Consider the following 27,241-nt stretch of genomic DNA (forward strand, 5'->3'; position numbering starts at 1 on the left):
TAAACGTTGATGTTCAGCCTCAGGTTCTAGGATAACACGTGACTGTGGCTAATGTCCAGCTCAAGCCACACTTTTGCCCAAACAGGACTGAAGCTTCCCGAACCGCGTCGTCCTCACTGCCTGCTCTCCGGGATCTCTCATTGTTATCTCATACCACACGCTTCACCTTCACCATCTTGCTTTTCTTCCCATTCATTTCGCCTACTTCTTTCCAGTACAGTTCTTCTCCACCGTTACTTAATTAGGCGCCTCTACAATGTTTAGAAACAACTACGACAACGATTCAGTGACCTTGTAAGCAGCTAGCTCTCTTGATTGCAGCTTTCCGCAGAGCTTCCAATCCGCTCATTTAGCTTGATTTTGTCCTTTGTTGTTGGTACTGAAAATTTTGTTTTTTTGTAGCTCACCGCAAGGTCGCATCTTTCAAGTCGAATATGCACAGGAAGCTGTCAAGCAAGGTTCTGTTGTCGTGGGCCTAGTTAGCAAAACACATGCGGTCCTTGTCGGACTGAAGGTGATTCTCAATACGTTGATTCTCTTGTTGCATCGACATGGCTAACGCAGTTATACAGCGCAATGCAGAAGAACTCTCCTCGTACCAGAAGAAAGTCATCGAGATCGATTCGCACATGGGCATCGCCATCGCCGGCCTCTCGTCCGACGCCCGCGTCCTGTCCAACTTTATGAAACAGCAATCCCTCGGATCACGAATGAGCTACGGACGGGCCATCCCACTAGATCGGATTGTGGCGCAAATTGGCGATCGGGCACAGACAAACACGCAGCACTACGGCAAACGGCCATACGGTGTTGGTCTGCTCGCTGCAGGCGTCGACGATTCCGGCCCTCATCTATACGAATTCCAGCCCTCGGGACTCACGCAGGAGATGCTGGCGTGCGCTATTGGGGCGAGGTCGCAGATGGCACGCACGTATTTAGAGAGGAATCTGGATGAGTTTGCGGATTCTAGCAGGGATGAGCTTATTAGCCATGGCCTCAAGGCGTTAAGGGAGACGTTGTCGCAGGACAAGGAGTTGACGGTGGATAATACTACTGTTGGCGTGGTGGGATTGGCGGCCCAGGGCGCGAAGAGCAAGATTGAGTCTTTCAAGCTTTATGATGGTCAGATTGTGGCACCCCTGTTGGAGGCTTTGGACGGTGCTGCAGAGGGTGGTGAGCAGAGTGGAGAAATGGAGGTTGACACGCAGTAGGGGGTTTCTCTTGCATAGATTCATAAAAGCTTCAAATATGAAATGTCATAAGTTTCAATTTACGCTTCAATTATGGACACGATCTATTCTAGTATAGCAGGGAATAACATCGAGAGGGTGTGATGTAGCCGAGTTTACTCCTGTCCCCATTTCAGTTGATACCTATCCACACTCGTCTTATACTCTTTGAGCTTGGGCAGCACCTGATTCACATCTGTGACGGTAACCAGAATCTCGCCATTCGCTTTACTCACAAATCCTTCGGCGACCGCATTCCGAATCCAATCAATCAACCCATCCCAATAACCCCCGATATTCAACAACACAACCCCCGCCTTGTGAATCCCCAGCTGATTCCACGTCGTTATCTCCATCACCTCTTCGATTGTGCCAAACCCGCCTGCCAGCGCTACAAATCCTGACCCCGGTCCCCCTTCCAACACCTTCGTAGCCATCATGCGCTTGCGAGTGTGCATGTCCGGCACGATGGATGTCATGCCATACTCTGTCTCGTTTATTTCCGTACGCTTGTCGAGACGAACCGTCCGTTCGTGGGTTTTTCCAGCTCCTTCTTGCACTTTTCCCCCCTCTTCTTTTTCTTTCGAGTTTAGTTCTTGATATCCCGGTTCGACTTTGACGAGCGCTTGTGGGATTATACCATGTACTGCTTGCGGTCCGGATAGTGTGACTAGTTCTCTGGCTATCGCCCCCATTAGGCCATTGGTGCCCCCGCCGTAGACGAGTTGGACATTGTTCTCGTGGAAGGCGCGTGCCAGTGCTTTGGCGGCTTGGATGTGCGCCGGGTTTTCCCCTGCGACGGAGCCGCAGCTGGAGGAGAGAGAAGTTAGAATGGAGCTGACGTGGTGAATGAGAGGAGGGAGGAGGGATTGGCATACAATACGCAGACAACTACTGGTTTGTCTTGTTCTGTAGTAGCCATAGTTGCACGCACTCGATGTTGTTTGATATAGTTGACGGTGCTTGAAAAGTCAAGGATAGAATATGGTGATTTATTATGCAGCCAGGTTTATGTATGAATTCAACAGTGCTTTTGAATAGTCAGACTTTTTCAACTTGTCCAGACAAGTGAAAATACGTACAACCAGAACAAAGCGAATGGTTCAGACTATCCAAAAAGTAGAGTGAAGCTGACTCACACCAACACAACTCCGAATCCGGTTGGATGAGGGGAAAAGCGGCAGACCCATCCGCGACAAAGAACAGTATTTATTATCATTTAGTATTGCATTAGTATTGTCTAGTCTACTCCAGGCAACTCGTACTGATGCCACTATTGCAGGCAGCAGAAACACCCGCATTGCCCATCTTTATGACCTGCCAATGCGATCCGAGCATGGCCCGTTCTACCGCGAACGTGGCATATCATTCGCAGCACATCTCGTTCCGGTACTCGGTCCGGTACTCGAGAAAGGGATAAGAGGTGAAGAAATAATTGGGATGGTGGGGTTCTTTGCGCTTGGAATCGGAGACCCCACCTTCTGATAAGCTGCGATACGTCACTGTAAGTGTATGCCTGGTTGTGTATGCTTCGTCTTGGCTATAGAATTGTTGCTACAGGTAGCTGGATGAAGTGGCTCGAGAGGTCGGTGTGATCAAAGACGAACGTCTCAATTCTTTGTCAAAGACAGTACTTGAAACGGATGACCATAATCTTGCTTAGAGGAAGAAGGAGAGGTGAGAGATATCTTTAAATGCCGAACCTCGATTGAGACTGGTTTCAATGCTCAGCAGTTTTCGAACGAGCTGCGAAAGAGCTGATCCTTTCCGGGGATTGAAAATTCTGTTTCGTGAAGGTACCCAGTCTTTAGGCGCTCGTCCTTCGAGTTCCGGAAGCCCAGCAGGAAGAGTACACAAGGAGATGGGCTGAAAGTCTGTAAATGACTGGTTTCTAGTCAGCAGATTGAACAAGAGCGGCAAGAAAAAAGAAAAACACTTGAAAGAACTAGACGGGCGAGACAGTCTACAATGCATGGCCGTGGAAGCCATGATATTATTATGTTAGCATAACAATCTTCGAGCGTAGCGTATCAATTGATGTGCTGGCCTAAATTGAACATTCTCAAGCTGTTCCGGAGATTTTACAACCTGTTGAGCTGCTCTCACCCACTCATATGAGGGCCTTGCATGTTGGCAACTTGGAATTTCAGTGGCCATCTCCGTCAATTGATAGGTATAGAAAGGACATGAAACCTCAGTGTCTGACATTATGTGAATTTACAGTCATTTTACTTTCGACCAGAGCCGTGCGTCTCTAGAATCAAAGACTTGGGCATTGCAATTCCAGCTAAAAGTTTATCTTTCGGGCTTCCTGAGTAGCACCATAACAGAACAGACGGAACTGCACGAGCATAACGAGAAGTGGAATAGCCCATCTCTTTGAAATTTCTGTTAGTAATGGTAAGCAATCTCGCTCTAGATGCCCCTTTTTGGTAGCACTAATAGAGATACCCTGTTAGTGTAAAACACGTCAACCAACGACTTAATGCGCGATAAACTAATCTAGATGATCTTGTCTAGTTAGTGGTTTGCGGCTGAATTATTATTCATTCAAGATGGGGTCAAAAGAGGAGAAGAGTAGGTCTCTAGTTATTATGGACCCTTATGGTGTGATACATCTCATAAATAAATTCTGGTCGGAAATCAGAATTGGCGTACTGTATTAGAGAGTTTTCGACCACAAATATGATCAATTGACGGGCATTTTGTCAGTTTACATTAATTTATTTGGTGTATATTAATTGATAAGGTGATACTCTTGACTTTGTTTACTGGGAATGATTGTAGGAAGCTGTAACTGAATCGTTAGTATGTGGTCGGTCATTCACAAATTTGTTCATAACTGGATTCATTTACGAAGATAAGGCTGAATATGAAAGGCTTGTTTATCTGTCATGCAATGGCCAATCAGCTGGACAACCTTCGTGGCGGATGCATACATCCATAATCTCCGGATGGATCCGTTTACATGTATTAGGGCTTACATTTTGTCGAGTCAAAATAAAGTCAAAGGGTCGCCGATCTTGTTAACTATACGAGCTGTTGTTCAATATATCCATTTATAACAACTTATATGTTTGGTTGGCCCCTGTTACACTAAACCCCGTGGTCGGCTCTTAGAGGTCTTATTTTCGATACCTATGACACTTATTGTAACGTGCCTTGAAATAAAAGATTATAGTACTTTTGGGGCCGAGATTTAGTCTGATGATTGGGTGGGTTTGCAGATATAGCACGATCAGGACGATGATTAGAGTCGATTCATTAGACGCTTCGGTATTGTATTTGTCTGAGCGTCAAGGATAACCTGTATGGAACGAACAGGGATGTTTGGGGGAATTAGCCTTATGAGGTTGTACACATTAATCTACAACAATATAAAGCGCCGTTTCATTTCTATAAAATCGTCTCTTGTTATTAAAACCCCCAATTGAATTCAATGAAAAGATACTGCCTCGTATTTATCTGTAACCATGAAATTAAGGACTCTTCCCATATATTTTTCCTGCTCGGCCTGGGCTGGGCCGATGAACAAGCACCGAAAGTCTTATCACTCCCTATTCAGCGAAATGCAGAGGTCCACCAGCGCTCGTTGACCCCCCGAGCAGGAACCCCCGTTGAACAGCTCGGCAACTACGTGCAACTCTCTTTATATGGCATCAATGTTACGATTGGCACGCCTGGCCAGCAGGTTGCAGTCCAGCTTGACACGGGCAGCACTGACTTCTGGGTGTATAGCCCAGAAGGATGCAAAGAGGCTGGCTGTCAGGGCGGCTCCTGTATGCGCAAGACTCCCTAAAAGTCACAGAGTCATCTAATATTGTCCTAGTCAACGTGAATGATTCGTCTACAGCCTATGTTCAAGACGCGAATGGCTTTAACATACAGTACGGTACTGCAGGGTCGTTTGTCAAGGGCGACTATATCTCAGACACTATTCAGCTGCAAGATATCACTGTCAAGAAGATGAACATGGCAGTCGCGTATTCGGCCAAGAATGAACGGACTGGCATCTTGGGTGTCGGTTTCGACGTGAACGAGGCTTTGGTGACCAACCAACATGAGAAGCCGTACGCCAATTTCATTGATCTGCTTGTATCCGAAAAAGTTATCAATACGTGAGCATACAGTTTGTACTTGGATGACCTTGGTACGATTTCATCTACCATATATAACCTATGGCCAAGTTATTCATATCACTAATTGCATGTGTTTGATGTCAATAGAAGCAAGTTCCGGTCAGATCCTCTTTGGTGGCTACGACACCGACAAATACACCGGCGAGCTCTACGGCCTCGACATCCAGCCCGACGCAAATACAAACACTATCAGCACCATGACCGTCGCTCTGACTTCTCTCGGCCTTGAGACGTCACACGAAGTTCAGTATCTCTCACTAAGCGGTAACAATGCTGTTCCAGTCTTGCTAGACTCTGGTACGACGTTACTCCAAGTGCCCTCGGACGTGTTTGAAGAATTGTATTCTTGGGCTGGCGTCTCCCAGGACTCCGCTTCTGGCATTGACATTGTCGACTGCGAGCTGGCAGCCAATGCCAATGGAAATTTGAATTTTTGGATTTGGCGGCAACAATGGGCCCATCATTAAAGTCCCCTTTTCTGAATTTGCACTCCCAGTATATAGCGCAGAAGTAACCATGCTCAATGGGAACAAAGGCTGCAAGTTTGGCGTCCAAGAAGGAGATGAATGGATTCTAGGGGATACATTTTTGCGATCCGCTTACGTTGTTTATGATTTAGATGAGGAGAAGATATGGCTTGCTCGAACCAAGTACAACAGCACGTCGTCGAATATGGTAGAAATCGGGGTGGAAAGGGTAGCAGCACCACCATCTCCATTGCCGGTACTTCGGTAGCTCAGACTGTAACCGTTCATCAGACAGCCACGGGGCTTGTTGGAGGAGGTTGAAACTGGTGCTCCGTCATTCTCGCTCCCAGCCAGTGCTACGGCGACATTGACGGGCGGTCTTGGTCAAGCTACGAGTGCAACGGGCACTGCATCAGGGACTGCAACGGGCTCGACCTCGTCTCCTTCTGCTTCGGGGTCCTCTGCTGCGTCATCTACGCAGATGGATAAGTTGTCGTTTATGCCGGCAGCATTGGTCGCAGTTATTGGATTGTTGATGTGAGTATTATTAGAGGATTGATGTGGAGTCTCAACTAAATATTTCATTCGTTCTCGATTTGACAATCTTATTTCAACATTTGAATGCGTAGTTATATTTATTCTTTTTCTCAGCATTTGAAAAGCCTTGTTAAAATGTGAAACAAGCAATGCATATATTTCGACTAATGAAGGCGTACTTTGTTTAGTTAGATAGTCAAGGAGGCTCAGCCAATGTATGATCTAATCACTGATATAGATGGATTTTTCAACTCTAGAAACGTGTATGGTACTATTTTTTCCTAAGCAAAGGGCAATATTCATTAGTCACAGTGCTGAGACGGAATCTGTAAAGTTGCAGATATCAATCCGAGTTTTGAAAGAGGCAGGCCCGTGCTTTTGGAATTCTATTATATTACACAAGAGAATGATAGGCGATTTCATCTTGTTTAAAAGGAAAATGAAAACCTGAGAAATCATGGGTATCATAACGGCGTTGCAATGGCTGTTGTTGTAAAAAATGCATTCATAATCATCACTCTCCAAACATGCTATTCCGCACCTCTTACCGGAGTAGAGGCTTCCGTGATACTCGGAATCCCAGTCTTCCTGGGAAGCGCAGGCGCGTGCATATTCGTCTTAGGGGGCTGCCGAGTGCTTCCCGCAGGTTCGTTGGCTTTGGTTAAAATGAAAGAGCCTGGCTCCCCTGATAGAGGAGTTTCATCCATGAACTCATCACCGTATTTAGAAAGGAGGTTCATGGCCTCCATTAAGTTTCGGGTGTCTTGATAGGATGTATCTTTGACGTTTGTAGCACTGGTTAACGGCGGCTTTGTGGAGCCTTGAGAATCTGGTACTGGTGTGAATTCCTTGCTTTGTAGCTGAGATTGTGATTGCGATTGCGATGATGTTTGGGATCCGTCTAGTGCCTTTGGGCCAGGGGGCATGTACATATGGCCGTACGATGGTGTGAAAATAGGAAGAGGAGAGGCGACAGTGAGAAGTTTCGTAAGCGATGTCACGGCGGAAAGCTGTTTTAAAGGTCAGTATGTGATCCTAAACAATTAGTACAAAAGTTCTTGGCTTACTATTCGATTGCCCACAATACTGGACACAGAAGGGGCCATGTAGACAGAATCACCGACAATATAATACGTCGAGAGCACGACGACATCATCTTCCATCCCTGGCCGCTTCTGCCTTTGCTGCTTTCGAATCACCCATATATTCGATGGCGGATGGGCGAATTCTGTATCTGACTGGGCCGCATCTTGCAACGGATCATATGTCACCATGAATTCTAACCCTTGCATCGTTTTTAATCTGCCTTCAAAGACTTCGCGCGTCTCGAGAAAATGTCGAAAGGCTTCATTGTAGTTGGCCTGGATAGCGAGGGAGGCATTATTGGAGGTTGCGTCAAAAAAAGGCGACTCTGCGAAGTAGAATAATACTTTTCAATGTAACTGGTTAGCTTCTGACCTGGCATACAATCCTCGACGTAGGCGATCTGCTTCCTTACTGTTATTTGAATGGAGGAATCCTCCCATCATTTGCACATGTTGGGGTGATCGCCAGAACACTTCCTCCAAATTGACATCTGGAGACTGATCCATTTCGCCGAAAAATCTTGTTAGCGATTCACATTGACAGATAATTCGCGTCGTCTTATAATAGAGCAAAGTATAAGTGATTTGAGTAAAAGATAGTGCAGCAGCTGGCATACAATGAGAGGCAGCGGATGTTTGTCTTGTTTGCAGCGGCCGAGATACTGCAACCTGCCAAGCCTCTGGAACGTAATCCGCCGAAATGCGTAGGCATCATTCCATCGCATACAAGCCCAACACCTCAAGATACTTTTCTTAATTTGGCGAATATTCCTGAAAGCCTAATCGCCGCGAACGTCGTATATGCAGCTCTACTGCTCTCTAAAGCTTCGATAAGATAGCCTGCCGCCAACCTCGGCGCTGTGCTTAACCCTCACACCTCCGCATTACCTCGAAGCTTATAGCCTAAACATGGCGACGCAAGGCTTGCGAACGATAATCGCGCTTTCATTTGTATGTTTGCGTCTACCTTTATGCTGCAGTGATATTCCAAAAGGGCCGAGAAGCTAATTTTCCGGGATAGATCCTAGCTATCGGCTTTCTCCTCGTTATTCTATCAGCGGCTCTATGGCACAACTTCCTTCCGCTCACAGTCGTTGCGACGTATATAATTGCACCACTACCAAACTGGATTTGTAGCCAATGTGGCAATCCTGATGATTTTATGGAAAGCTCGGGAAGCGCGATCGTGGACTTTGGACGCTTCCTGACTGGGTTCTTGGTGCTTATGGGAATAGGTACGTCGGATATAGGAATCTATAACACTATCTTCATCGTGGATTACACCAGATATTCAGAGACTCTCGCTTCTAATAACATACTTGCTGATATTCTTTTTTGGCAGCTCTTCCAACGGCACTCGCGCATAGTGGTGCTATCGAGGTGCCTGCAATGATCATGTCAATCCTTGGTGGTCTTCTTATTTACGGCACCATCATCAGTTTCAGCATGTTTTTCAGGGAGCAAGAGGAGTTTTGAAGAGAGGAGAGGTGATAATGCAGAGTATTGGGCTGAACACGTGGTCATTATAATTGTCTTTGAGTTATTGGCAGGGTCAAATTGATAGCGTCTGGCAGCCGAATTCATGGAGCATGTTTAACTGATTTCCTTTTTCTATGTTGCTGATTATTCTAAACGTGTCTAATAATCCTTGGGATTCGCCCTTGTAAGTCATGACGTTTTCATGTCTTAAAATGTGATTCTTACTATGACCAATTGATGTACTATATGATGAATGGTCCCCGCACTAGGCCTCTCTCAAGTTCTATATGGCATTGATGATCATTCACCCCTAGACTATTATGTCTGCAAGTAAGTAGTCCATGAGTTGACTAGTTATCTGCTATCATACACGGCTCTGAACAACTTCTATCTTAGAGAAATAGATATATACTCCCTTAAGAACCACCACGATGACCAATTTTACTTCCGTAATTTCTTGATTGTAGGCCCCATTGGCTCTCCGGCATACAACGCGGCAAATGTCTTTTCATCAATTTCCCAGCGTTCCTGACACAGATCAACAGCTTGCTCTATCAGGGAAGGAGGTACTACAACAACTCCATTCTCATCTCCAACTAAAATATCCTTAGGATACACCCACAAATCTCCTTTGAATTGAAGTGGAACGTTGATTTCAGATGCCCTGGTGAAGGTGTTAGACCCCAGAACTGAAGTCCCACGAGCAAACACCTAAATAAATATATCGTCAATAGCTACTCTGTTGAATTCAAAATGAAGTAAATAAGGAATGGTGGTTTTATCACTTACTGGAAATTGCATATCCTTGTGCTCTTGAACATCTCTTATCCGACCATCAACAATCACCCCTAAACCTCCAAGTTTTTTTGCTCTTGTAGACATAAGTCCACCCCAACATGCTGACGGTAGGCCTTTGGGTTGTTGAATGTACATGATATGGCCTTCTTCATTTGTGTCGGCAAAATGTGTGGGAGGGTTAGGGCCCGGACTGCGAGTTTCCACCATCTTGACAGTGATTGCAGGCCCAAAGATACGAGTCCCCGTCTGGCCGGGTGAGAACATTTGAAGCCCGTCGAGGAAGCCTCCATAAGGGTACTTGAGTTTGACGAGGGCGTCGCCAATCTAGCATGGACTATTAGCAATTTCGTAGAGAAGGGCTGAATATAAAAATTTGGAGCATTGAAAAGAGGACTGAATATATGAAAGCACATTGTTTAAATTGGCGTTCAAGTCGCGAAATCAACGTACATCGCAAGTAGTGAATTTGCGTAGCCCTTGAAGGGCTTTGGAAGCCGTAGCCATCTTATCTGGTACTGTTAAGTCGAATAATTATTTCGAGAGTTATAAGTGCTTTTTTTGTCTTGAAAGTAGTTCAATGCGAAGCTAGATGCCTATGGAATCTAGGGGTTGAAGTTCACAGATGACGTTGTAGCTGGGCCCAACGGATGTTTCTCGGAGGATACCCGTGATTTGTTTTGTTGACGCCAGAATTATCCCAGGTGACATACCTAAGGATATTCAATCTACAGCAAGCATTTGTAAAATTGATCTTCTATAAATGTATTCACAACAACCGGGCTCTGAGCTTTGCATTAGCCTAACCTGTTCATCCGAAGGAGGCCGGCCTATCTGTGCTTACATTCTAATACAATCGGGCGTTGTCCGCGACTGCGCCAACCTCGGATGGTACCCGTTCTGAGGAAGACGAGGGTTAACAATCAGACATCGCCATAACCCTAACCCTAACATGATAGATGGACACGTTTGCAAGTAGGTTTGCATCTGCGAAATCTCTTGATTTGGTGCCAAATTCTACGCAATTAAATTGACAATAACTCAATACATCACTATACCTAACCCAAAGAAGGTTTCTTCCCTCGGTCTTTATAAGCCTCTGGGGCTTTTAATTCATGAATCTACATCTGGCAAGGCACGGTGAAATTGCATTGAGATCGCGCTTATTCCTCACACATGGAAACAAATCCTTTAAATCTATTTGAATATAGAAAATGCATTATTTTATGGAAATCTCAGCACTTTGACGTATCTCGAGGTATTCCTATACTTTACTAGTCACTTTCGGATGTCCGTATTGTGGAGATTCTATCGGAGGGTGGCCCTGGAGCCGAAACCGAATTTGATTTGTCCCGCTGTATCTTCAACTTTCATGTGCTATTTTTGAATGATCAGCTCTCCTCTACACAAAGTTCTACAGCTTACTTGACTAGTCAATGCTCCTCTCTTTCCTCTGTTACTCAAATATACACTTCGATTCTCTAAAATTTACTGGATTTTGGTAAGGCCCATTGGGGAAATAGAAAATGATTAATGAACAAAACTAAGAGTCCCCCACTTGCCAGATAAATCACGATGGCCTCCTGTCTAGTAAACGTTAAGGAAGTGTGGGATAGACAGCGCAAAAACAGCCCCATCTATGCTCTGCTATTGGAAGACATTGAGGTTTATCATGCCGAAACGGGCCTCATCAAAGCAAGATTACTTGTCAAAAGTCTCCATGTCAACTCTAAAGGCACTTTGCACGGCACACTGTCAGCGTGCGTAGTTGACTGGGCATCCGGTATGGCCATTGCTTCTCATGGTGCTACCAGTACCGGAGTCAGTACGGATATGTCCGTTTCCTTCCTCTCGACAGCGAAGGAGGGAGACATTGTGGAGATTGAAGGGCGAACGGGAAAAGTTGGGAAAACGCTTGCATTCACAACGGTTACTATTTCAAAAGAGACGGAAGGGAAGAGAACCATCGTCGTCCAGGGCTCTCACACAAAATATGTCCGTCAATAGTGAGTGGGTTGCATGAATTGATAAGGTTGATAACTTAAAATTCTTCATTCGCAAGACCTTTTCGTCGATCCTAACGTATATCTTTTCGTATTCCTGCCTTTCGTTCGACTTCGTCGTTAAAGCCTCAGATAGCATAATACAACCAAGTAGAAAACATATAAATAATTAAAATGTTTTTTATACTACTATTGATAGATGTCACCCATGCTAACTAAACAGGGTTCTGATTGGCTGCTGATCGGGTCGAAAGTGGCCTTCTGGTTTCCACCAAACGTCACATATGTTTCCCGCAGCCAGTTTCCAACGTCCTTCTAAATAATTTGAGCGTCAATATACTGAATAATATTCTATTTAAACTGATGAAGCCACCGCTTGCTTGCGTAAAGTGCAGACTACGCAAGAAAAAATGTGACCGAGCGTACCCCATATGTTCTTCCTGCCTAAGGTTTGTTTAGCGACTGTTCCACGCAAAGATGAATGCTGAGAAATCGGGAGAACCCACGATCGATGCGAATATCGCGTCAGCAGCTCATCAAATAAGCCTCCAATCCGACTACCCTTGACCCAGACACCAGATTCAGATCAAGTATCTCGGCCAACTGGCTTCGAGGGGAAGTTTCTGGGGTACCCGTTTTTCCCAGATAAATTTATAGGTGACAGCACTAGCAACATACCAATTCCTAGTGATTTACAGAGCTTTGTAATTGGTGACGACAATTTGAGACAGCATATAACAGACTTTCTCGAAGAAACGGATCTTTTCTGTATGCCGTTTATTCCTCGTCAAGATCTAGAAGTCAAGTTGTTAAGCCAAATCAGGCAGCTAAATGGCGCGGCGATTCTGCTCCTTGCATGCATCAAAATTTTAGGCCAGCAAGTACAGGATGACCCCCGGTCCAATCCACAATATTTAGTAATAAAAACGGGCTTCGTCAGTGCTGAGGTCAACGGTTTTCTTACTGTGCGTCTTTTGCAAGCACTTCTATTGCTTCTCTTCTATGAGTTCAGCCATGGTATCTACCCTTCAGCATTCATAACTCTTGGCACTTGCACGCGATACCTAGCTGCTTTAGGAATCAACGGAGGCAGTTTATCTTTTGAAGACACCAATAATTGGATTGAGGCGGAGACACGGAGACGGCTATGGTGGGCCGTGTATTCTATGGAACGGTCAGTAGACAAACCTGCTCCCCATTTGGTAATTGAAATATTAACGAGATCAATATAATTTATAGTATCATGATGCTTGGTTATCCAAAGGGGACTCTGTTACTGAAAGAACCAGATAAAAACGAGAATTTGCCTTCGGATGATGTGTCCTGGGATCAAGCAGTAGGGGCTCTGGAGGCTTGTGGTCTGAAAAGTCTAAGTGCTGATGAATGAAGTATCCGTCACCAGAAGCCTACTTGACATTGCTATCACCGGCGAAGTCTGAAATGAGCAGTTTCCGGCTTCTAGTTCATGCAGCTTATCTTATTGGACGCGTGCTTCAGCATGCTTCCGACGACCACCTACCGCTTCAAGCCTATAACGAAAAAGGTGCACAAATTTACCGCACGATCTGTGCACTAATGACTGTTCTAGATAATGAAACTAGATCTGCGATTATTCCAGTTAGCGTACCACGTGGTGTGTTGAATAGGTGAGATATTCTAATTTCCATCACGCAACATGCTGACTTTAGATAGTGCCGTATTTTTACTATATTCAATTTCTGCTTGTGGTGGTGACCAGTCTAATGTTGAGTATTTTGAACCCGCAAGAAAGTCTTCAGCTGCCATATTCCTCAGTCGGGCGCGACTTTTCTTTGAAGGAAATCTTAGAGATATATTCAAACCATCTCCTTTTTTAACGCATTGGGGATTTCATGTTTATCAATATTTCTACGCTATATATCGTCAAGAAGGGCACAGTGAAAGCCTTCAGGTATTAAAAGATCTTGAGAAAGCGTTCGAAATTTTGGGCAAAAGATGGAAACTTACTGGTATGGCTTATTCTTTTATTTTTGTGGAATGATTGAAATTAATGACTCTTTACTTAGAGGTTTATGTGACTCTCCTAAACGATATGCAGGCAAGCTAATAAGTGTCGGTGTCGTGTTGTATTTGAGCTTGAATCTATTGGAATCTAGCCGGCGAATTTCAGACTAATTTTATCAATTTCGCTTTTATAACTATTATAAGCATTTTCATACACTGGGGTATTTAAAGCAACTAGTAAGGACTAAATACCAATTTATTCTTCTACGGAAAATTTTGCTCTATTAAAATTACTCCATATTTTTTTCTAATTTATTCTTAATTTTTCCTACTCCTCGATTTTGTTGACTTGCATCAATATAACCCACGATTTCTAGACACCAATCACAAATTTTTTCAATTTTCAGACATTGGAGATCACCAACGCTATTTAACTAGTGTTATAACCTGTCATATGATTTATTATGTATGAAATTTTCTTACATTGCATGCTAATAATTGGCCTTCGATGCCTGCTTCGAAGGGCGGGCTATGAAAGGATTTTAGCGCCATGGTCCAACTCATCATGCATAATAAGCAGAAGTAAGGTTGTATTAATTATCCAATTAAAGATTTCATAAAGTACAGGCCAAAGTCTAATTAAGCAATGTTGAGTAATCAATGCATTTCGTGCATGTATTATCGATGATTTTATTATTATTATGCATTTATTATTATAATCAATTTTAACGACCTTGTCTAGCTTTAAGCTACGGTCTCGTTTCCGTAGGCGCTCAGGAGCCCTATAGGGACCTAAGCCCCTAACTAGTCCCACTTCCTGCCCCAAAATGGTGCCTAGAGTTAGAAGGATCAAACGAACTCCTCACCCCACGCCGCTTATATGCGCTGGGCAATTCGGGGTTCTAGTAGAGGCTGGCAGGGCCCCGGCCATCCCCCTGGAGGCCGAAGGTGCGGGTTCCGCCTGCCAATGAAAGGCCACCCTGAGCTGTCACCCTTCCCGCCGGGGCCGTTATCGATGACTCCTTGGCTCGTGAATTTGAAAAGTGGCCTAACAAACATATTTTGCTCTCATACCCTTATTTTTGGGACTGGAAAGTGTTCTACTATATCGCACTAACACCATTTGGTTAAATTTGCATTATGGATTTTCAATTCTAAAACTAGTTACGAAGACATTTGACATCTGGGGATACCTGGAAACAGAGCAAAAACAAATATCATGAGCATCCCATTCACTTTTTTAACAGTAGCAAGAAGAATGAATATTACCATGATAAATTTACGGTGCAACATGCTGCAAATTAGATTCAAAATTCCATTGTCGGCACCATCTCTGCACCATCTCGGGCGTAATTGGATCCATTTGCGTGAATGTACTGCTGGCCATCCTTGCCCTATCCAAAGCGAATTGTGGACTTGCTGACCCGGCTTTGCCTATCATGGATTTGAATGTCTCAAGCAGCTTAATGGCTGGGTTTCTGTTTCCAATCTCTGCGCTTTCCTCTACTACCTTCACCCACTCAGCGAGGCTCACGAGCTTGAGATCTAACCCCTTTTGACCGTAGAACTCTCGCACAGCTGGAGTCAACTCAGCCCAATGGACGGGGGATGGATTGACGACATTGAAATAGCCAGTCATATCTAACGCTGGTTGTTGTGAAGTTACTCCAGATATTTCGAGGACAGTTGAAGCAACATCCTCCACAGGCATCCATTCAACCACATCTAGCGAACCGAGGTCCCTTGGTAGTATGCCTAGCTGAATTGAAGAAGCGATAATGATTGGGAGCCATTCCGACGGGTTCCATTGTCCAAGTTCGCTGAGAGGCCCCGCAATCTGACCAACGCGGAGAATCTTGGAAGGTACGTTTAACTGTTCCATACCGTAGTGTAGTATCGAACTGCCAATTAGCTTAGATTGGCCATATCCGTTTGATGCGAGGCCATAGTCGGGCAGATGGGTCTCAGGGATAGGTCTAGGTTCCTTCCAGTTGTCAACAGTACCAATAGAAGACAAGAATACGATGGGTACTTGCTTCTTGGCTTGAATTGCGAAATTAAGCAATTGAGTTGTCCCTTGGATTTGCGGCTCGAACGTTTTGGCGGCGTGGTTAAAGTTAATGGTCCAAGCGGAGTGAATGATACAATCTGCCAAATCCAGTAATCGATCATACACAGTCTTTTCAAGTCCCAAATAGGGCCTAGAAAGGTCGGCATGGAAGAACTCTGTCTTTGGATAGCTAGTACGCAGTCCCCTCTCTTTGCTCACCACTGGCTGTCTCGACATCCCGCCATCTTCACCCCGATTGAGGCAAAAAATCTTCTTCACAGAATTACAAGATTCCATTTGATCCAACATATATGAGCCCAAGCTTCCGGTAGATCCAGTAAGGAGAACTGTCTGTTCTTGATCGAAAGGAGCGGGCCTTTTGTTGCCTGGGGCTTTGGGAAGAATTTTGAGTTGCTTCTCTAGCATAGCTTCCAAATCTAGGGTTTCGTTTTCGGCAAAGTTTTTATAATCGCCATCGTTGAGACGTAGGTAAATGTACTCAGAGAGCAACCTCGGGGTCGGGTTGCTATAAATATCACGAGGTGCTATCTTCAACTCGCAGCTGGGCTTCAAGTTTTGTAAGCCTGCGTTCAAATTCTTCGAGGCATTCATGGCCTGTAATGAATCGAACCCGTTTTGGAAAAGATCCATGTCTGGCTCGAGACTCAACAAGCCGATCGAGTTCTGGAACATGTCTATTATAGACTGCATCAAAGTTGCTGATGATGCGATGTCCAATGTTGGCGCCTCAAGAATACCACTATCGTTATAGAGTGATTCTATCTTGTCGCTGTAAAGTTTCAACATAGCCCCTCGCTGAAGCGAACCCTTTGAAGAATAGGGAAATGGCATGCTAGGATCTGCTATAATGACCATATGTCGTGCTATTCGGCCATGGGCAACGGTTTCTTTATTAGCACTTTGTATAACTGGCCAAACTCGCCCTAGCAGTTCTCGGCGTTCATTCTCGTCTTTTGGATATTGAATGGGTTCCAAGATCATTCCAGCCTGAAATCTACCCTGCCCAATCACAACAGCTCTGTGAATTTCGGGATGGCTACCAACTATCGTCTCTAGGGAGACTGGATTTAGTTTTTCGCCATTTGAGAAGACAATTACATCGTCAATACGACCTAAGTGTAACCAGTGGTTTTTCAGGGTTGGGTGGGCCTGATAAAGATCTTTGGTTTCGAATTCCTTGGACTCGGGAAACGTGTAGAAAATTCCCTGCAATTTGGAAGGTTGGCTATTCCGCACAATTACCTGCTCATAGACACCGTCGCCTGTTTTTCGATAATCGCATCCAAACAGATCATTGTTCAATATGAAGAAACGCCAAAGGTCTTTCCGGGGTTGCCAATATAATGGATAAAAGCCATACCTACAAGAATCAGTCAAGCGCCTTCAATGTCCTGTGGGATAAGTAGTAACTAACTCTGTCGATGATATAACAGCTTGTAACTCCACACCAGCCTCTACCAATCGATCACCGGCTTCTGGTTCCAAAGCACCTAGGGATTGTCAGTAAATGCTTTAAGATGGGAGATAGGTACAACTTACCCCCACCAGTTGTCACAAATGATAAATTTTTAAGGGTCTCAAGATAATCGGCATTATGGCTCATTTCTGCGAGAGTCGAGGGTGGCAGGACAGTAGCATCGGCCAAGGAATAATGAATAAATTCCACAGCTGTTTCAGGTGTGAGTGGTTTTTCGGGACAGACGAGAGCCATGGGCGTATTCCAATACACCGTAAAGGAGAGAAACATATAAATCCCAAGTGCATGGTAAAGTGGCACTGCGAATTTTGGTTAGATCTTCAGATATTGTAAATCATTTCGAAATATCTTAATACGCACTGGTGCAAAGCATTGTATTGGCACGCTCAGAAAAAGCTTTCGCCATATGGGTGTAATTTAGCCAAGTAGCTTGTTGGTGATAAGCATCACTTTGAGCTATCATCCCATGCCTACAAATGATTGGTTTGGGAGTACCAGTACTACCGCTGGTATGTAAAACCATATAAGGATCCCAACAAGCTTCTTCAAAATCTTTGCTGTAAGAAAAGTGAGGTGCTATTTCATCTGAGAGCATTGCACCTATCTCTTCAACAATGGCAGATTTGAGGTCACGCTCCTGTAGCCACGGCTGTACCAAATCACTGAATTCCGGAGTATAGAAGAGCCATTTGCAGTCAGTAGCATCAAAAAGAGACAATTGAGCCTCCTTATGATTACGAGGAGAAATTAATAGAACCTAAATATATCCAAAGGTTAGCTTTGAATTGAATCGAAGTAATGCTACAAAGCGACGCGCTCAGTTGTATTGACCGATCTACCCAAATAACAGCAGAGAGCTCACCTTGAATTGACATTTAGCAGCAGCAGCAACAACAACCAAATAGCGAATATCATTTGGTCCTATGTAGGCAAAAGTAGGAAATTGGCCTTCCGGAGAGGGTCCAGCTCGGTCAACAATCCAGTGTGAAAGGCGATTGATAGCATTGGCATATTGACTGAACGAAATGTGTTTCCAGCCATCCTTTGGATTTGACGAGCGTGGTATAGAGAGACAATGACGAGAAGGATCTATGCAAGCCACGTCGTCGATGACGTTGGTGAAAACTCGACGCCCGTAAGGCAGCTCTTTGATTGCAAGTTCAGTTTGCGTGATGACCATGGTTTATATTTATAGATATACTTGTATCTTTGGGATATTTGGTTCAAAAAATTTCAAAATAAAATCTGGGAAAGGATAGATGAAGCTCTGAATGCAACAAGAGAATAGACTTGGGAACCAGAGACCTTTTATATTCTCGACTCAGAGAGAGGCGAGTAGTACGAATGGCTTGCAAATGGTCTACTTCACGACCACGACGTAAAATTAAGCAGATAGTTAACTGAATTTTGGACCACGATGACGAACAAAGTTCTTCACGGATTTCGGTTGAATTAGTTAACTTCGTCTAACACGTCGCTCGGCAGGCGGGGAGTCCGGTATAGAATGACGTACAAATATGCACCAGGCAACTTGAGTGATAAAATGTTCAGGAACACAAGATTTAAACACGTTCTTGATTTGATATTCGGATATTCGGCATAGACATCGGAGGTTCAGAACGCAGATAGGGGCAAATATGATGCCGGCTGTACCGTGGATTCGCGGTTGATTTGCATGGGACAGTGGCTGGGGTATAAGCAAACATGCAGGCTATATAATCAAAATTCACTGAGCAGAATAATGTGACCGGAATCCTTTTTTCTTTTTTGGTTCGTAGTTCCATGCAGCTGCTGCATTGGCAGGCTGCATGACGCGAGAGGTCCTAGTATCTATCGGCTTATTAACGGACTTTAGCATCAGAGATTATCCCGCAGCTTAATTGATCGGCGCATATGGACTTAATAATTCATTAGTCGAGCTCTGATATTAGGTAATATATAAAAAAGTAGGAATCGTAAATTTCAATGTTAAACGATTTCTATACGTTATTGTATGTCTCCGTCGACTAAAGATACAAAATTTTGAAAGGGACGATGGCTGGCGAACAAGTTACCAACTAGCCGCACATTTGACACCAAGCTAGGTAGAACCTTTCATAATGCCTTTCATAATGCCCCATGTCAAACCCCGATATCTATACAAAAGGGACATCTATGTAAGTCCGACTTCCAGTCATGTCCCTAATTGACAATGCTTTGGGAGTTGATTGACGCTGAAGACATACCAGTTGACTGTACACACCGTCATCTTAACGAACAATGCCCATGCAGATCACCAAGTGGCCGGCTTGTTCGGCAAAGCCCCTTGTCTGGGCGCTGTCTTGGGGTGTGGAACAGAGATTATTATTCCAGCTGGATGATCACCTCAACGACTTGCAGGCTAGCCCACCCCACCATGCCCACATCTGGACGACCCGCTTGGTTACTCACTTCCAGATTGCGGATGATTTGTCTGGAAACCCCACGTGAGGTGTCGCATTTCACTCAGATACTACTCTGGGCATCTTTTCCACGGAAGCACGGTCAATGTGTCGATATATGTCGAATTTACGCCGTACCTCGTAATTCAAATCTTAATCTTTCAATGCATGGCTCTGAAGCCTTTCTCGCTCCATTTAGGGTTAGGGTTAGGGCTATAATGATTAACGCCTTTTTAAGCAAGCGCTGGTTAAGATTGACTAATTTGAAGTCAAAAACTTCATTTTGGAGTCACCTATGACTACTACATATCTCTTCACTTATATCTTCTGTTTCCAGCTACCATTTTCTATATTATTAGAGGCTACCCCCAGGTTCCGCATTATTGGCTGCTATTATTTTGTGGGTCTCGGCTTTTTGCCGGATTCTGGGGCTGAGAGCACCTTCTTAATACGCACCTACTTCGATATGTAATTAGCGCGAAGACAACATCTTCACTCACCTATATATATTGCATATTATTTGTGATCAAGGCGCCTGCAAGAATGGCCAACTATTCGCCGACAGCGCCTGTCTTGGATGTCCCTGTCCGACGCCGTCCATTGGCATGCCTCCGCTGTCGTCAGCGAAAAGTTCGCTGTGACGGGGCTCTCCCAGCTTGTTCTAATTGTGCGAAAGTTGGCGTTGAGTGTTTAGAAGGCCATTCATTGTCAGCAGTTTCTCGTAGGTAAGTAGCTTTCGAGGTATTAAGACTGCCGACTGGTATGGTGGTCAAAAGAATCATGCACAAATTTCTACACTGATAAGACTTTTTGAGTATATTCTGACCAATTAATTTCCCAGCCGACTACACTATCTAGAACAACGCGTGCGTGAACTTGAAGCCAACAATAACCAGCAGGAGGCCCAAGTAGATGATACACATGGCAATCAAACAAGATCAAACCGTTCATCAAACGAACAATTGCCCTCTATTGTCACATACGACTCAAAAAATAATAACGATTATGGTAATCATGGTCCTATTGAGTCTCCTGCTTTTTCGGCGTCCAGCCGAATTACGCGTGACCAACCCCTCGCACATGAAGTAGGCATGCTGTCATTATCTAATGCAAGCGATCCTAAGTATTTGGGGCCTTCATCTGGAGTTTCGTTTGCCCGCTTGATTTATGAGAGCGCACCTCAGTCACAGGGTCTACCATTGTCATATATCCGCGAACGGGAGAATCAACGAGAGCCGGAGTCCTCGATAGGCAGGGGGATACGAAGCACACTTCCTTACGAGATTCCTACAATCAATCTTCCGTCAGGAGCTGAATGTCAGCAATATGCAGAAGCCTACTTTTCTGCCATGTCATTATATCCTTTTATTTTGGAAGAGGCATTTTATGCGGTTCTCAATCATGTTCAGCTATTTGCGGAGACATCAACTTGGAATTTTCGACTTCCAGTAAGGTTGGCGTCGGCTCAGGTTTTTCTCGTCCTATCACTGGGAGCATACCTTCTCGAGACTAAGCTTGATGGCGATTTCTCATCCCGTGCCCTGTTTCTATCGGGTATGGCGTGCTGTAATAATGTTAACCTTCATGATAGTATTGAAGGGGTCCAGATTCTTTTGTTGATGGTCCTTCACAGCTTTTACAGCCCAGAAGGTCTTAATGCATGGTATTTATTACATACAATAATTGCAAGTTGTCTGGACCTGGGGCTACAACGACGTGATAATGGTCCTAATGTCTTGAATACTCGAAAGCCTGAGTCAGAAAATATCCGAAAAATGCGCTATCTGCGATGTGCTATATTTTGGTCTGCATATTCTATGGATCGTACTCTTACGACAATACTTGGCCGTCCGCTTACCCTTCGAGATGAAGCCATTGACCAGGCGTTTCCTGGAATGGAAAGCAGTGATGAAGTGGAGGGATCAGCTACCCAGTGGAATGAAACAAATCAAACCTTCTTAGATGAAGTACCAGCGGCATACCTGGGATGCATATACTCCCTTCGCTTTGATCGAATTGTTGCAGAAATCAAGTTGATGATATATCGGGTGTCCCGATCTCCACGCCGTTTCCCCTGGCCGGAAGATTTGACGGCTTGGCAGCAAGAAACTGAAAATTCCTGTACTTCACTCTTTCGAGAAATTCAAAATCGTCAACGAGGACGTTCCTTATCCGGTACTCATTCGCTACCTGCAACGACAGTTCAGCTACTAGAGTTAAAATATCATCAATGTATAATGCTTCTTTTCCGCCCCAGTCCACAAATACCATCTCCCAGTTTGAGCGCAACCCAAGCCTGTCTGACCAGCGCTATGGAAATAATTCGGATATATGCGGAGTTGAGACGATTTTCAAACATGGAATGCACTTGGCTGACAGCGCATTCGATTTTCGTGGCAGCAATAACTGTTTTATATTGTGTATGGACACATCCCACCATGCCGGGAATATCTTCAAAAGAAGTGTGTTTGGTTCGAGCCGAAACAGCACTACAGCTTTTATCCTTCCTTGGGAAATGGTGGACTGTTGCACATGAGCCGGATCAAAAATTATCACGTTTGATCGCCCTGACACGAGAGGGCACCAATTCCATAGCAACGAATATCACAATCCCAAATAATCAGGACGCTGATCAAGTTGGGACTTCAGCCCCAACTGTCGAAGAAGACAGATTTGAGGTATCCCAAGAAGGTAAATCACTTCTTATAGATGAATTAGGAGTTTTACGGGACCTTTTTGATCTAGGCTGGATGAGTGATTTCAACCTTAACAGTGCACAGCCCCCTATCTGGGACTATAGTCAGTTCATGGACGATCTTGAAACAACTGATGACGCCCGGCTAGGCTAGTCACGTATTAATACAATAGATTATGTATGATTATAATGAATGATTAAATATGGTGTTTACTCATACATTCTTTGAAATGCATTGAATACCCGATATGATGATTAGTGTAGTGTATAAAGATAATTACATGTTTTGCGAAACTATGAATGAATCCGACTAGAATTCTAGCATTAATTCGGTACCTTCATGGAGGGAACAACATGAAACTCCCACGGTGAAATTGAAGAAATACTGTTCTTGATACGTACCTTAATATAATAATAATGATAATTAGTATTAAAATAGGCTCTTAAGATTTAGATTTGCGAAGACATCCAGCTGCTTCGGACCGAGACCGAGAATTGCCGTTTCGGTAAAGTCTCCGATGAAGGGCGAGCGACCCAATACAACGCGGTCTAGGTGGTTCAGCAAATGATAACATCGAAATGTTGAATCAGGATTAAAATTTACCATACTAGCCGAGCAAAATATAACAGAGAAGCAATTGATTGTTTCTAGTGCGAATTAGGCTTTTGCCCGACTAGGATATCTACCAATACACTGGAGTCTCATAAAATGCGCATTTATTATTGACTAATTTCATCCTCCAAGGGAGTCTACTGTTTATTCAAACATCCACCAAGTCATACAAAACGAATAAGTTACAAACCGAGCTCTAAAAAACGTTAAAACAAGGATGGCTCGCGAAGAACACGAGATCTTGGAGTTTCTGGAAAGTGTAGGAGCGTGCGATGTAACGAGATCCTGTCTATGTTTTGTATCACTGAGCCTAATCTACTTTTCTTGCTCAGGTTGCGGATGGGCTTTCTCAAATCAATCATGAACACGGAGGCTACCTTGAAGGTATCATTATGTACTCACCGGAATTTCAAGGCGGAGATACCAAAGTTGTTGGTCGCGCCTTTACTGTAAAGTTTGTGTCAAGTAGGGAGACTGAGCTTCCTAAATTACCTGGAAATTATGTAAGGGTCCCTAGTCAGTGGATTATGGAATATGATATATTGAACTTATTATAGATTGACATGGTGCCTCGTAAGAGCGTATTGTTCATGTCCCAACCAACACCACATCTCAATGCTATATTTGGCGGTTTAATGAGCCTCAGAGCCCTGGCTTTGGGGTGAATGGGGTTATTGTTGATGGTATAGTAAGAGATCTGGGAGAGCACCGTAAACTCGGTATTCCCGTAAGTTTCAACGGACCTAACCGAATAATTATTTTGGCCAATACTGAATGACAATAAAAATCGACATAGCTTTTTTGCAGGTCAGTCGGCACAACAGCGGCAAATGGAGTTTGTCGTGCATCAGAGGTGAATGTACCGCTTACTATCCAGTCTAAATACCAAAATGTCGTGGTAAAGCCAGGCGACTATATTGTTGCGGATCAGAATGGAGTTGTTTGTCTCCCACAAGAATTGGCAAGCAAAGTTTTGGACGTAATACCAGCCAAGATGGCCGCAGATGAAAAGTGTGCTGAGGGAATCAAGAATGGCCGAAGCGTGCAAGATGTTTTTAAGGAGTTTCGATGAAAGCAGGAAGGAGACCACTGAAGTCCACAAGTAGCTCCGGGTGTTAAGCATTTTTCAAGATAAACCCATTAAATCACTAAAATATCTATTATATTTATTATATTGATTGCTAGGCTTTTCTAGTTGACTGTGGTAGCACCATTTTTACTTCCCTTGTTGAAGATTGATGTCTTCAGGCTACATAACTAGATCACGCTCTCGGTACCGCAACAATAGCAAATCCTGAGACTTATTGAAATATGCTTCGTCTTTATTTACGAAAGTAAGTAGGATGAGCGCAGAAATTTTCCAAATAAGTTGAACGCCGGAAGGTAAACATGCGGGATATGCCTTAGGTAATTCCTAATACAGCGTTCCCTTATGAGCTAGAGAGGTAGTCTTGCATTTCATGAGTTAATTTGTTATCAATATTTAGGATAATATGGCTCTGCAGTTTTGATACTGCGAAGGGTGATTTCGAGAGTACTTTTGTGACTTATCTCGGTCTCGGGCCGAATCCGTCATCCTAAACGTCATCTAGAAATGACAGTTAAATAAAGAACAAAAAATCGCAAATTTAAATTGCATCCTAATTCTGACCCGATAAAGTTGCTTCAAACCACCTCTAATCCTTACCAAACAAACTACTGTCTAAACGTTCCGTGATGGCTACCACTGAATCAACTCCTCAAGTGCATCGTGTTTCCCCGCGGACCATCAGAAATACGTCCAAGATGTACTTGTTGCAAATGGAGTGCCAAGAGAAAATGCAGTAATAATCTCTAATTGCCTACTTCAAGCCGATCTACGCGGAGTGGACACCCACGGTGCCAACCGCATTCCATCCTACATCGAGCGCATCCGCCACAAAATTCTTGATCCTACAGCAACGCCCGAGCTCACCCAGGTGACCCCGGTTGCTGCTTCTGTGGATGCAAAAAATGGGTTTGGGTTTGTTGCTGCGCACTTGGGAATGACTAAAGCAGTTGAAATGGCAAAGGAGTTTGGTATTGGCCTTGTCTCGGTGAAGCACTCTAATCACTATGGAATGGCAGCCTGGATCGTACAACAAGCTATTGATTCGGGGATGATGGCTCTGGTATTCACCAATTCGTCGGCGGCTCAGCCAGTATGGGGTGGTCGTGAGAAGCGCATGGGAGTTTCGCCATTGGCTTGTGGTGCACCTGCTCAAAACGATTCGCGGCCTTTTATCCTCGATATGGCTCCATCTATAGCCGCTCGTGGAAAAATTTATAAGGCACTCCGCCGCGGGGAAAAGATCCCTGGTGATTGGGCTCTCGATGGAGAGGGGAAGCCAACCACGGATCCCTCAAGCGCACTTGAAGGCGTCATGCTTCCAATGGGAGGACCTAAGGGCTCTGCTCTTTCTATTATGATGGATGTTTTTTCCGGCGTGTTTTCTGGCTCTGCCTTTGCAGGTCATGTTGGAGGGCCTTACGATTTTACGAAACCCGCGGACGTCGGACATTTTTTTGTGGCTATCAAGCCTGATCTTTTCATGACTCTTTCTGACTTCAAGTCGCGGATGGAGTATTTATATCAACGCGTGGTGACAAGTGAAAAGATGGCGGGGGTGGATCAAATCTACTTCCCTGGTGAGATTGAACTTATCAACAAGGAAAAGCGGCTTGCAGAAGGCATTCCTTTCACTGAAGCGGAAATTGCTTCTATGAATAAAGAAGCAGAACTGGCTGGTGTTGAAGGCATGAAATATACCTGAAGCCTCTCAGTTTACTCAGGTGTGAGATGTTTGGTACATTGATAGGGCAGTATTTGACTGCCGTGTCTTACCTTTTTATTGTTTGCAGCCAAAGTTGAAAGCGAAGATATGTTAAAAATCATTATATCAATTGATGTCTTCGAAGATTGGCTAGTTGAGGATTAGAATTTAGTATTTCTTAAATTTTCAGAAAAAAATACCCTCAATTAATTCGGTATTTTTACTGTTACACTCTTCATAGATTTCAAGACATGACCATCGCAACATTCTTCATAACTTTACCTCTATCCTTCAAGGTTCAAGATATTTGTCAAATAATAATTATTCTTTTACTACCGATAAATAGTCTCTTGTATATTTCAATCCAATACTGTGATACCTAGACTTAAAATATTACATAGAGTAGGCGACGATTTTACCAATGCCCCTTACATTGATTGTATGGAACCATAGTACTAATTGGTATGAAAGTAAAGTAATATGAGTTATGATCGAAAGTTACATGTAGAGTACGTATATAGAACGCTGTAGATGCAGTATTATTTCTAATAGTTCTTCACTAGCAAACAATTATGCATGAAGAATTACTTTTACGCAAAAATTACGACCTAGAGTTATATTTTACTGATCACTGAAAAGTTATTAACCTTCTCCTCACGCGGTCCGTATCCCGTACCCGATGGATTTTCCGGATATATCACAGTGACCAATCAATTGGCAAGATACTAGTATCCCGCAATGCTCATTATACAGAGATTTAAAGCTAAAGGACTTTTGCCTCATGGTTTATTCTCATTCCTTGTTGAAAAAATCAACTGAAGCAACGCTGTGACTACTGATCAAGGGAAAAGAAACTACCAAATACATGAAATGCTTCGGTACAAACTGTAATATACAGTATATAAGTCTCTCGATTGTAGTATTTAACGGTGTTATGGGAAATTGAAAGGTTCTTGTAGTTTTTCAATGACTCAAGGTGGCTTTCACAATCGACCATGGAAAAAGCATCCGTATGGTATATCCGTCACAAACAACGAAGAAAGTAGAGGAACAAAAACTGCACCTCTAAGAAAGTGTCGAAAGATCGGCCTCTTTTTGATTCCGCGAATGATCCGAGACCCTAATCGTCTGAATCTTTCTGGAAGAGATGTCTATTTCTCAGCGATCAACTTGGTGAATTCTTCATCAAGTCATATTTTCAATTTGGTGGTCACTAGTAATACTTGGGCTAGATTAATAATTTCTTGGAAGCCTGCGTTGATATACGGGGGAAACTTAACACGGGATATCCGATTGCCTACGGAGGGCTCCCGAAACATTAGGGTTATTTTGTGCTTTTGGGTTCGCTCGCGGACCGCATCATGTTCTAATAAATAAAAAAGAAAATACCGAGAAACGTAGATGAAGACAGATTTAGTTATCACAGTCAGTTCTTAAGTTCTTAATACTAGAAGAT

General features: G+C 43.9%; 11 protein-coding genes across 11 annotated transcripts; 7 read left to right on the top strand and 4 right to left on the bottom strand.

Moving 5' to 3' along the window:
• Positions 1-256: 256 nt before the first annotated feature.
• BGW36DRAFT_365342 (putative proteasome component Pre5) lies at positions 257-1,211 on the top strand (the record flags this gene model as incomplete). Its single annotated transcript, XM_046214643.1, has 3 exons — positions 257-294; positions 403-514; positions 573-1,211. The coding sequence occupies 3 exons, from the start codon at positions 257-259 to the stop codon at positions 1,209-1,211; spliced, it is 789 nt and encodes a 262-aa protein (XP_046065926.1).
• Positions 1,212-1,345: 134 nt separating this feature from the next.
• BGW36DRAFT_365343 (lysine decarboxylase-like protein) lies at positions 1,346-2,151 on the bottom strand (the record flags this gene model as incomplete). Its single annotated transcript, XM_046214644.1, has 2 exons — positions 1,346-2,039; positions 2,108-2,151. 2 exons carry the CDS (start codon positions 2,149-2,151, stop codon positions 1,346-1,348), a joined length of 738 nt encoding a protein of 245 aa, XP_046065927.1.
• Positions 2,152-4,668: 2,517 nt separating this feature from the next.
• Positions 4,669-6,376, top strand: BGW36DRAFT_365344 (aspartic peptidase domain-containing protein; the record flags this gene model as incomplete). The annotated part of the gene is made up of 5 exons (XM_046214645.1): positions 4,669-5,008; positions 5,059-5,347; positions 5,463-5,708; positions 5,872-6,091; positions 6,131-6,376. 5 exons carry the CDS (start codon positions 4,669-4,671, stop codon positions 6,374-6,376), a joined length of 1,341 nt encoding a protein of 446 aa, XP_046065928.1.
• A 526-nt stretch (positions 6,377-6,902) lies between these two features.
• BGW36DRAFT_401913 (putative RNA polymerase II transcription mediator complex subunit) lies at positions 6,903-7,964 on the bottom strand (the record flags this gene model as incomplete). The annotated part of the gene is made up of 3 exons (XM_046218802.1): positions 6,903-7,382; positions 7,440-7,801; positions 7,871-7,964. The coding sequence occupies 3 exons, from the start codon at positions 7,962-7,964 to the stop codon at positions 6,903-6,905; spliced, it is 936 nt and encodes a 311-aa protein (XP_046065929.1).
• Positions 7,965-8,366: 402 nt separating this feature from the next.
• On the top strand, positions 8,367-8,933 carry BGW36DRAFT_308544 (vacuolar protein sorting 55; the record flags this gene model as incomplete). Its single annotated transcript, XM_046212339.1, has 3 exons — positions 8,367-8,408; positions 8,479-8,692; positions 8,800-8,933. The coding sequence occupies 3 exons, from the start codon at positions 8,367-8,369 to the stop codon at positions 8,931-8,933; spliced, it is 390 nt and encodes a 129-aa protein (XP_046065930.1).
• Positions 8,934-9,377: 444 nt separating this feature from the next.
• Positions 9,378-10,238, bottom strand: BGW36DRAFT_365346 (ribonuclease E inhibitor RraA/Dimethylmenaquinone methyltransferase; the record flags this gene model as incomplete). The annotated part of the gene is made up of 3 exons (XM_046214646.1): positions 9,378-9,647; positions 9,726-10,058; positions 10,185-10,238. 3 exons carry the CDS (start codon positions 10,236-10,238, stop codon positions 9,378-9,380), a joined length of 657 nt encoding a protein of 218 aa, XP_046065931.1.
• Positions 10,239-11,105: 867 nt separating this feature from the next.
• On the top strand, positions 11,106-11,901 carry BGW36DRAFT_351999 (HotDog domain-containing protein). Its single transcript, XM_046213372.1, has 2 exons — positions 11,106-11,232; positions 11,297-11,901. Exon 2 carries the CDS (start codon positions 11,307-11,309, stop codon positions 11,736-11,738), a length of 432 nt encoding a protein of 143 aa, XP_046065932.1. The 5' UTR covers positions 11,106-11,232; positions 11,297-11,306; the 3' UTR covers positions 11,739-11,901.
• A 142-nt stretch (positions 11,902-12,043) lies between these two features.
• BGW36DRAFT_391156 (fungal-specific transcription factor domain-containing protein) lies at positions 12,044-13,911 on the top strand. The gene is made up of 6 exons (XM_046217565.1): positions 12,044-12,183; positions 12,234-12,908; positions 12,974-13,070; positions 13,124-13,380; positions 13,427-13,722; positions 13,780-13,911. Exons 1-6 carry the CDS (start codon positions 12,098-12,100, stop codon positions 13,818-13,820), a joined length of 1,452 nt encoding a protein of 483 aa, XP_046065933.1. The 5' UTR covers positions 12,044-12,097; the 3' UTR covers positions 13,821-13,911.
• A 931-nt stretch (positions 13,912-14,842) lies between these two features.
• Positions 14,843-18,925, bottom strand: BGW36DRAFT_352001 (uncharacterized protein). Its single transcript, XM_046213373.1, has 6 exons — positions 18,779-18,925; positions 18,128-18,697; positions 17,626-18,022; positions 17,328-17,564; positions 17,203-17,278; positions 14,843-17,148 (listed from the first exon to the last, which is right to left on the bottom strand). The coding sequence occupies exons 2-6, from the start codon at positions 18,443-18,445 to the stop codon at positions 14,997-14,999; spliced, it is 3,180 nt and encodes a 1,059-aa protein (XP_046065934.1). The 5' UTR covers positions 18,446-18,697; positions 18,779-18,925; the 3' UTR covers positions 14,843-14,996.
• A 1,227-nt stretch (positions 18,926-20,152) lies between these two features.
• On the top strand, positions 20,153-22,571 carry BGW36DRAFT_391166 (uncharacterized protein). The gene is made up of 6 exons (XM_046217566.1): positions 20,153-20,693; positions 20,714-21,860; positions 21,888-22,156; positions 22,181-22,241; positions 22,263-22,376; positions 22,404-22,571. The coding sequence occupies exons 1-6, from the start codon at positions 20,598-20,600 to the stop codon at positions 22,532-22,534; spliced, it is 1,818 nt and encodes a 605-aa protein (XP_046065935.1). The 5' UTR covers positions 20,153-20,597; the 3' UTR covers positions 22,535-22,571.
• A 639-nt stretch (positions 22,572-23,210) lies between these two features.
• On the top strand, positions 23,211-25,785 carry BGW36DRAFT_433586 (Malate/L-lactate dehydrogenase; the record flags this gene model as incomplete). The annotated part of the gene is made up of 4 exons (XM_046221289.1): positions 23,211-23,267; positions 23,326-23,496; positions 23,551-23,566; positions 24,845-25,785. The coding sequence occupies 4 exons, from the start codon at positions 23,211-23,213 to the stop codon at positions 25,783-25,785; spliced, it is 1,185 nt and encodes a 394-aa protein (XP_046065936.1).
• Between the last annotated feature and the right edge of the window lie 1,456 nt (positions 25,786-27,241).

The sequence above is a fragment of the Talaromyces proteolyticus genome (genome assembly GCF_021365285.1).
Source record: "Talaromyces proteolyticus strain PMI_201 chromosome Unknown BGW36scaffold_15, whole genome shotgun sequence".
NCBI lineage: Eukaryota > Fungi > Ascomycota > Eurotiomycetes > Eurotiales > Trichocomaceae > Talaromyces > Talaromyces proteolyticus.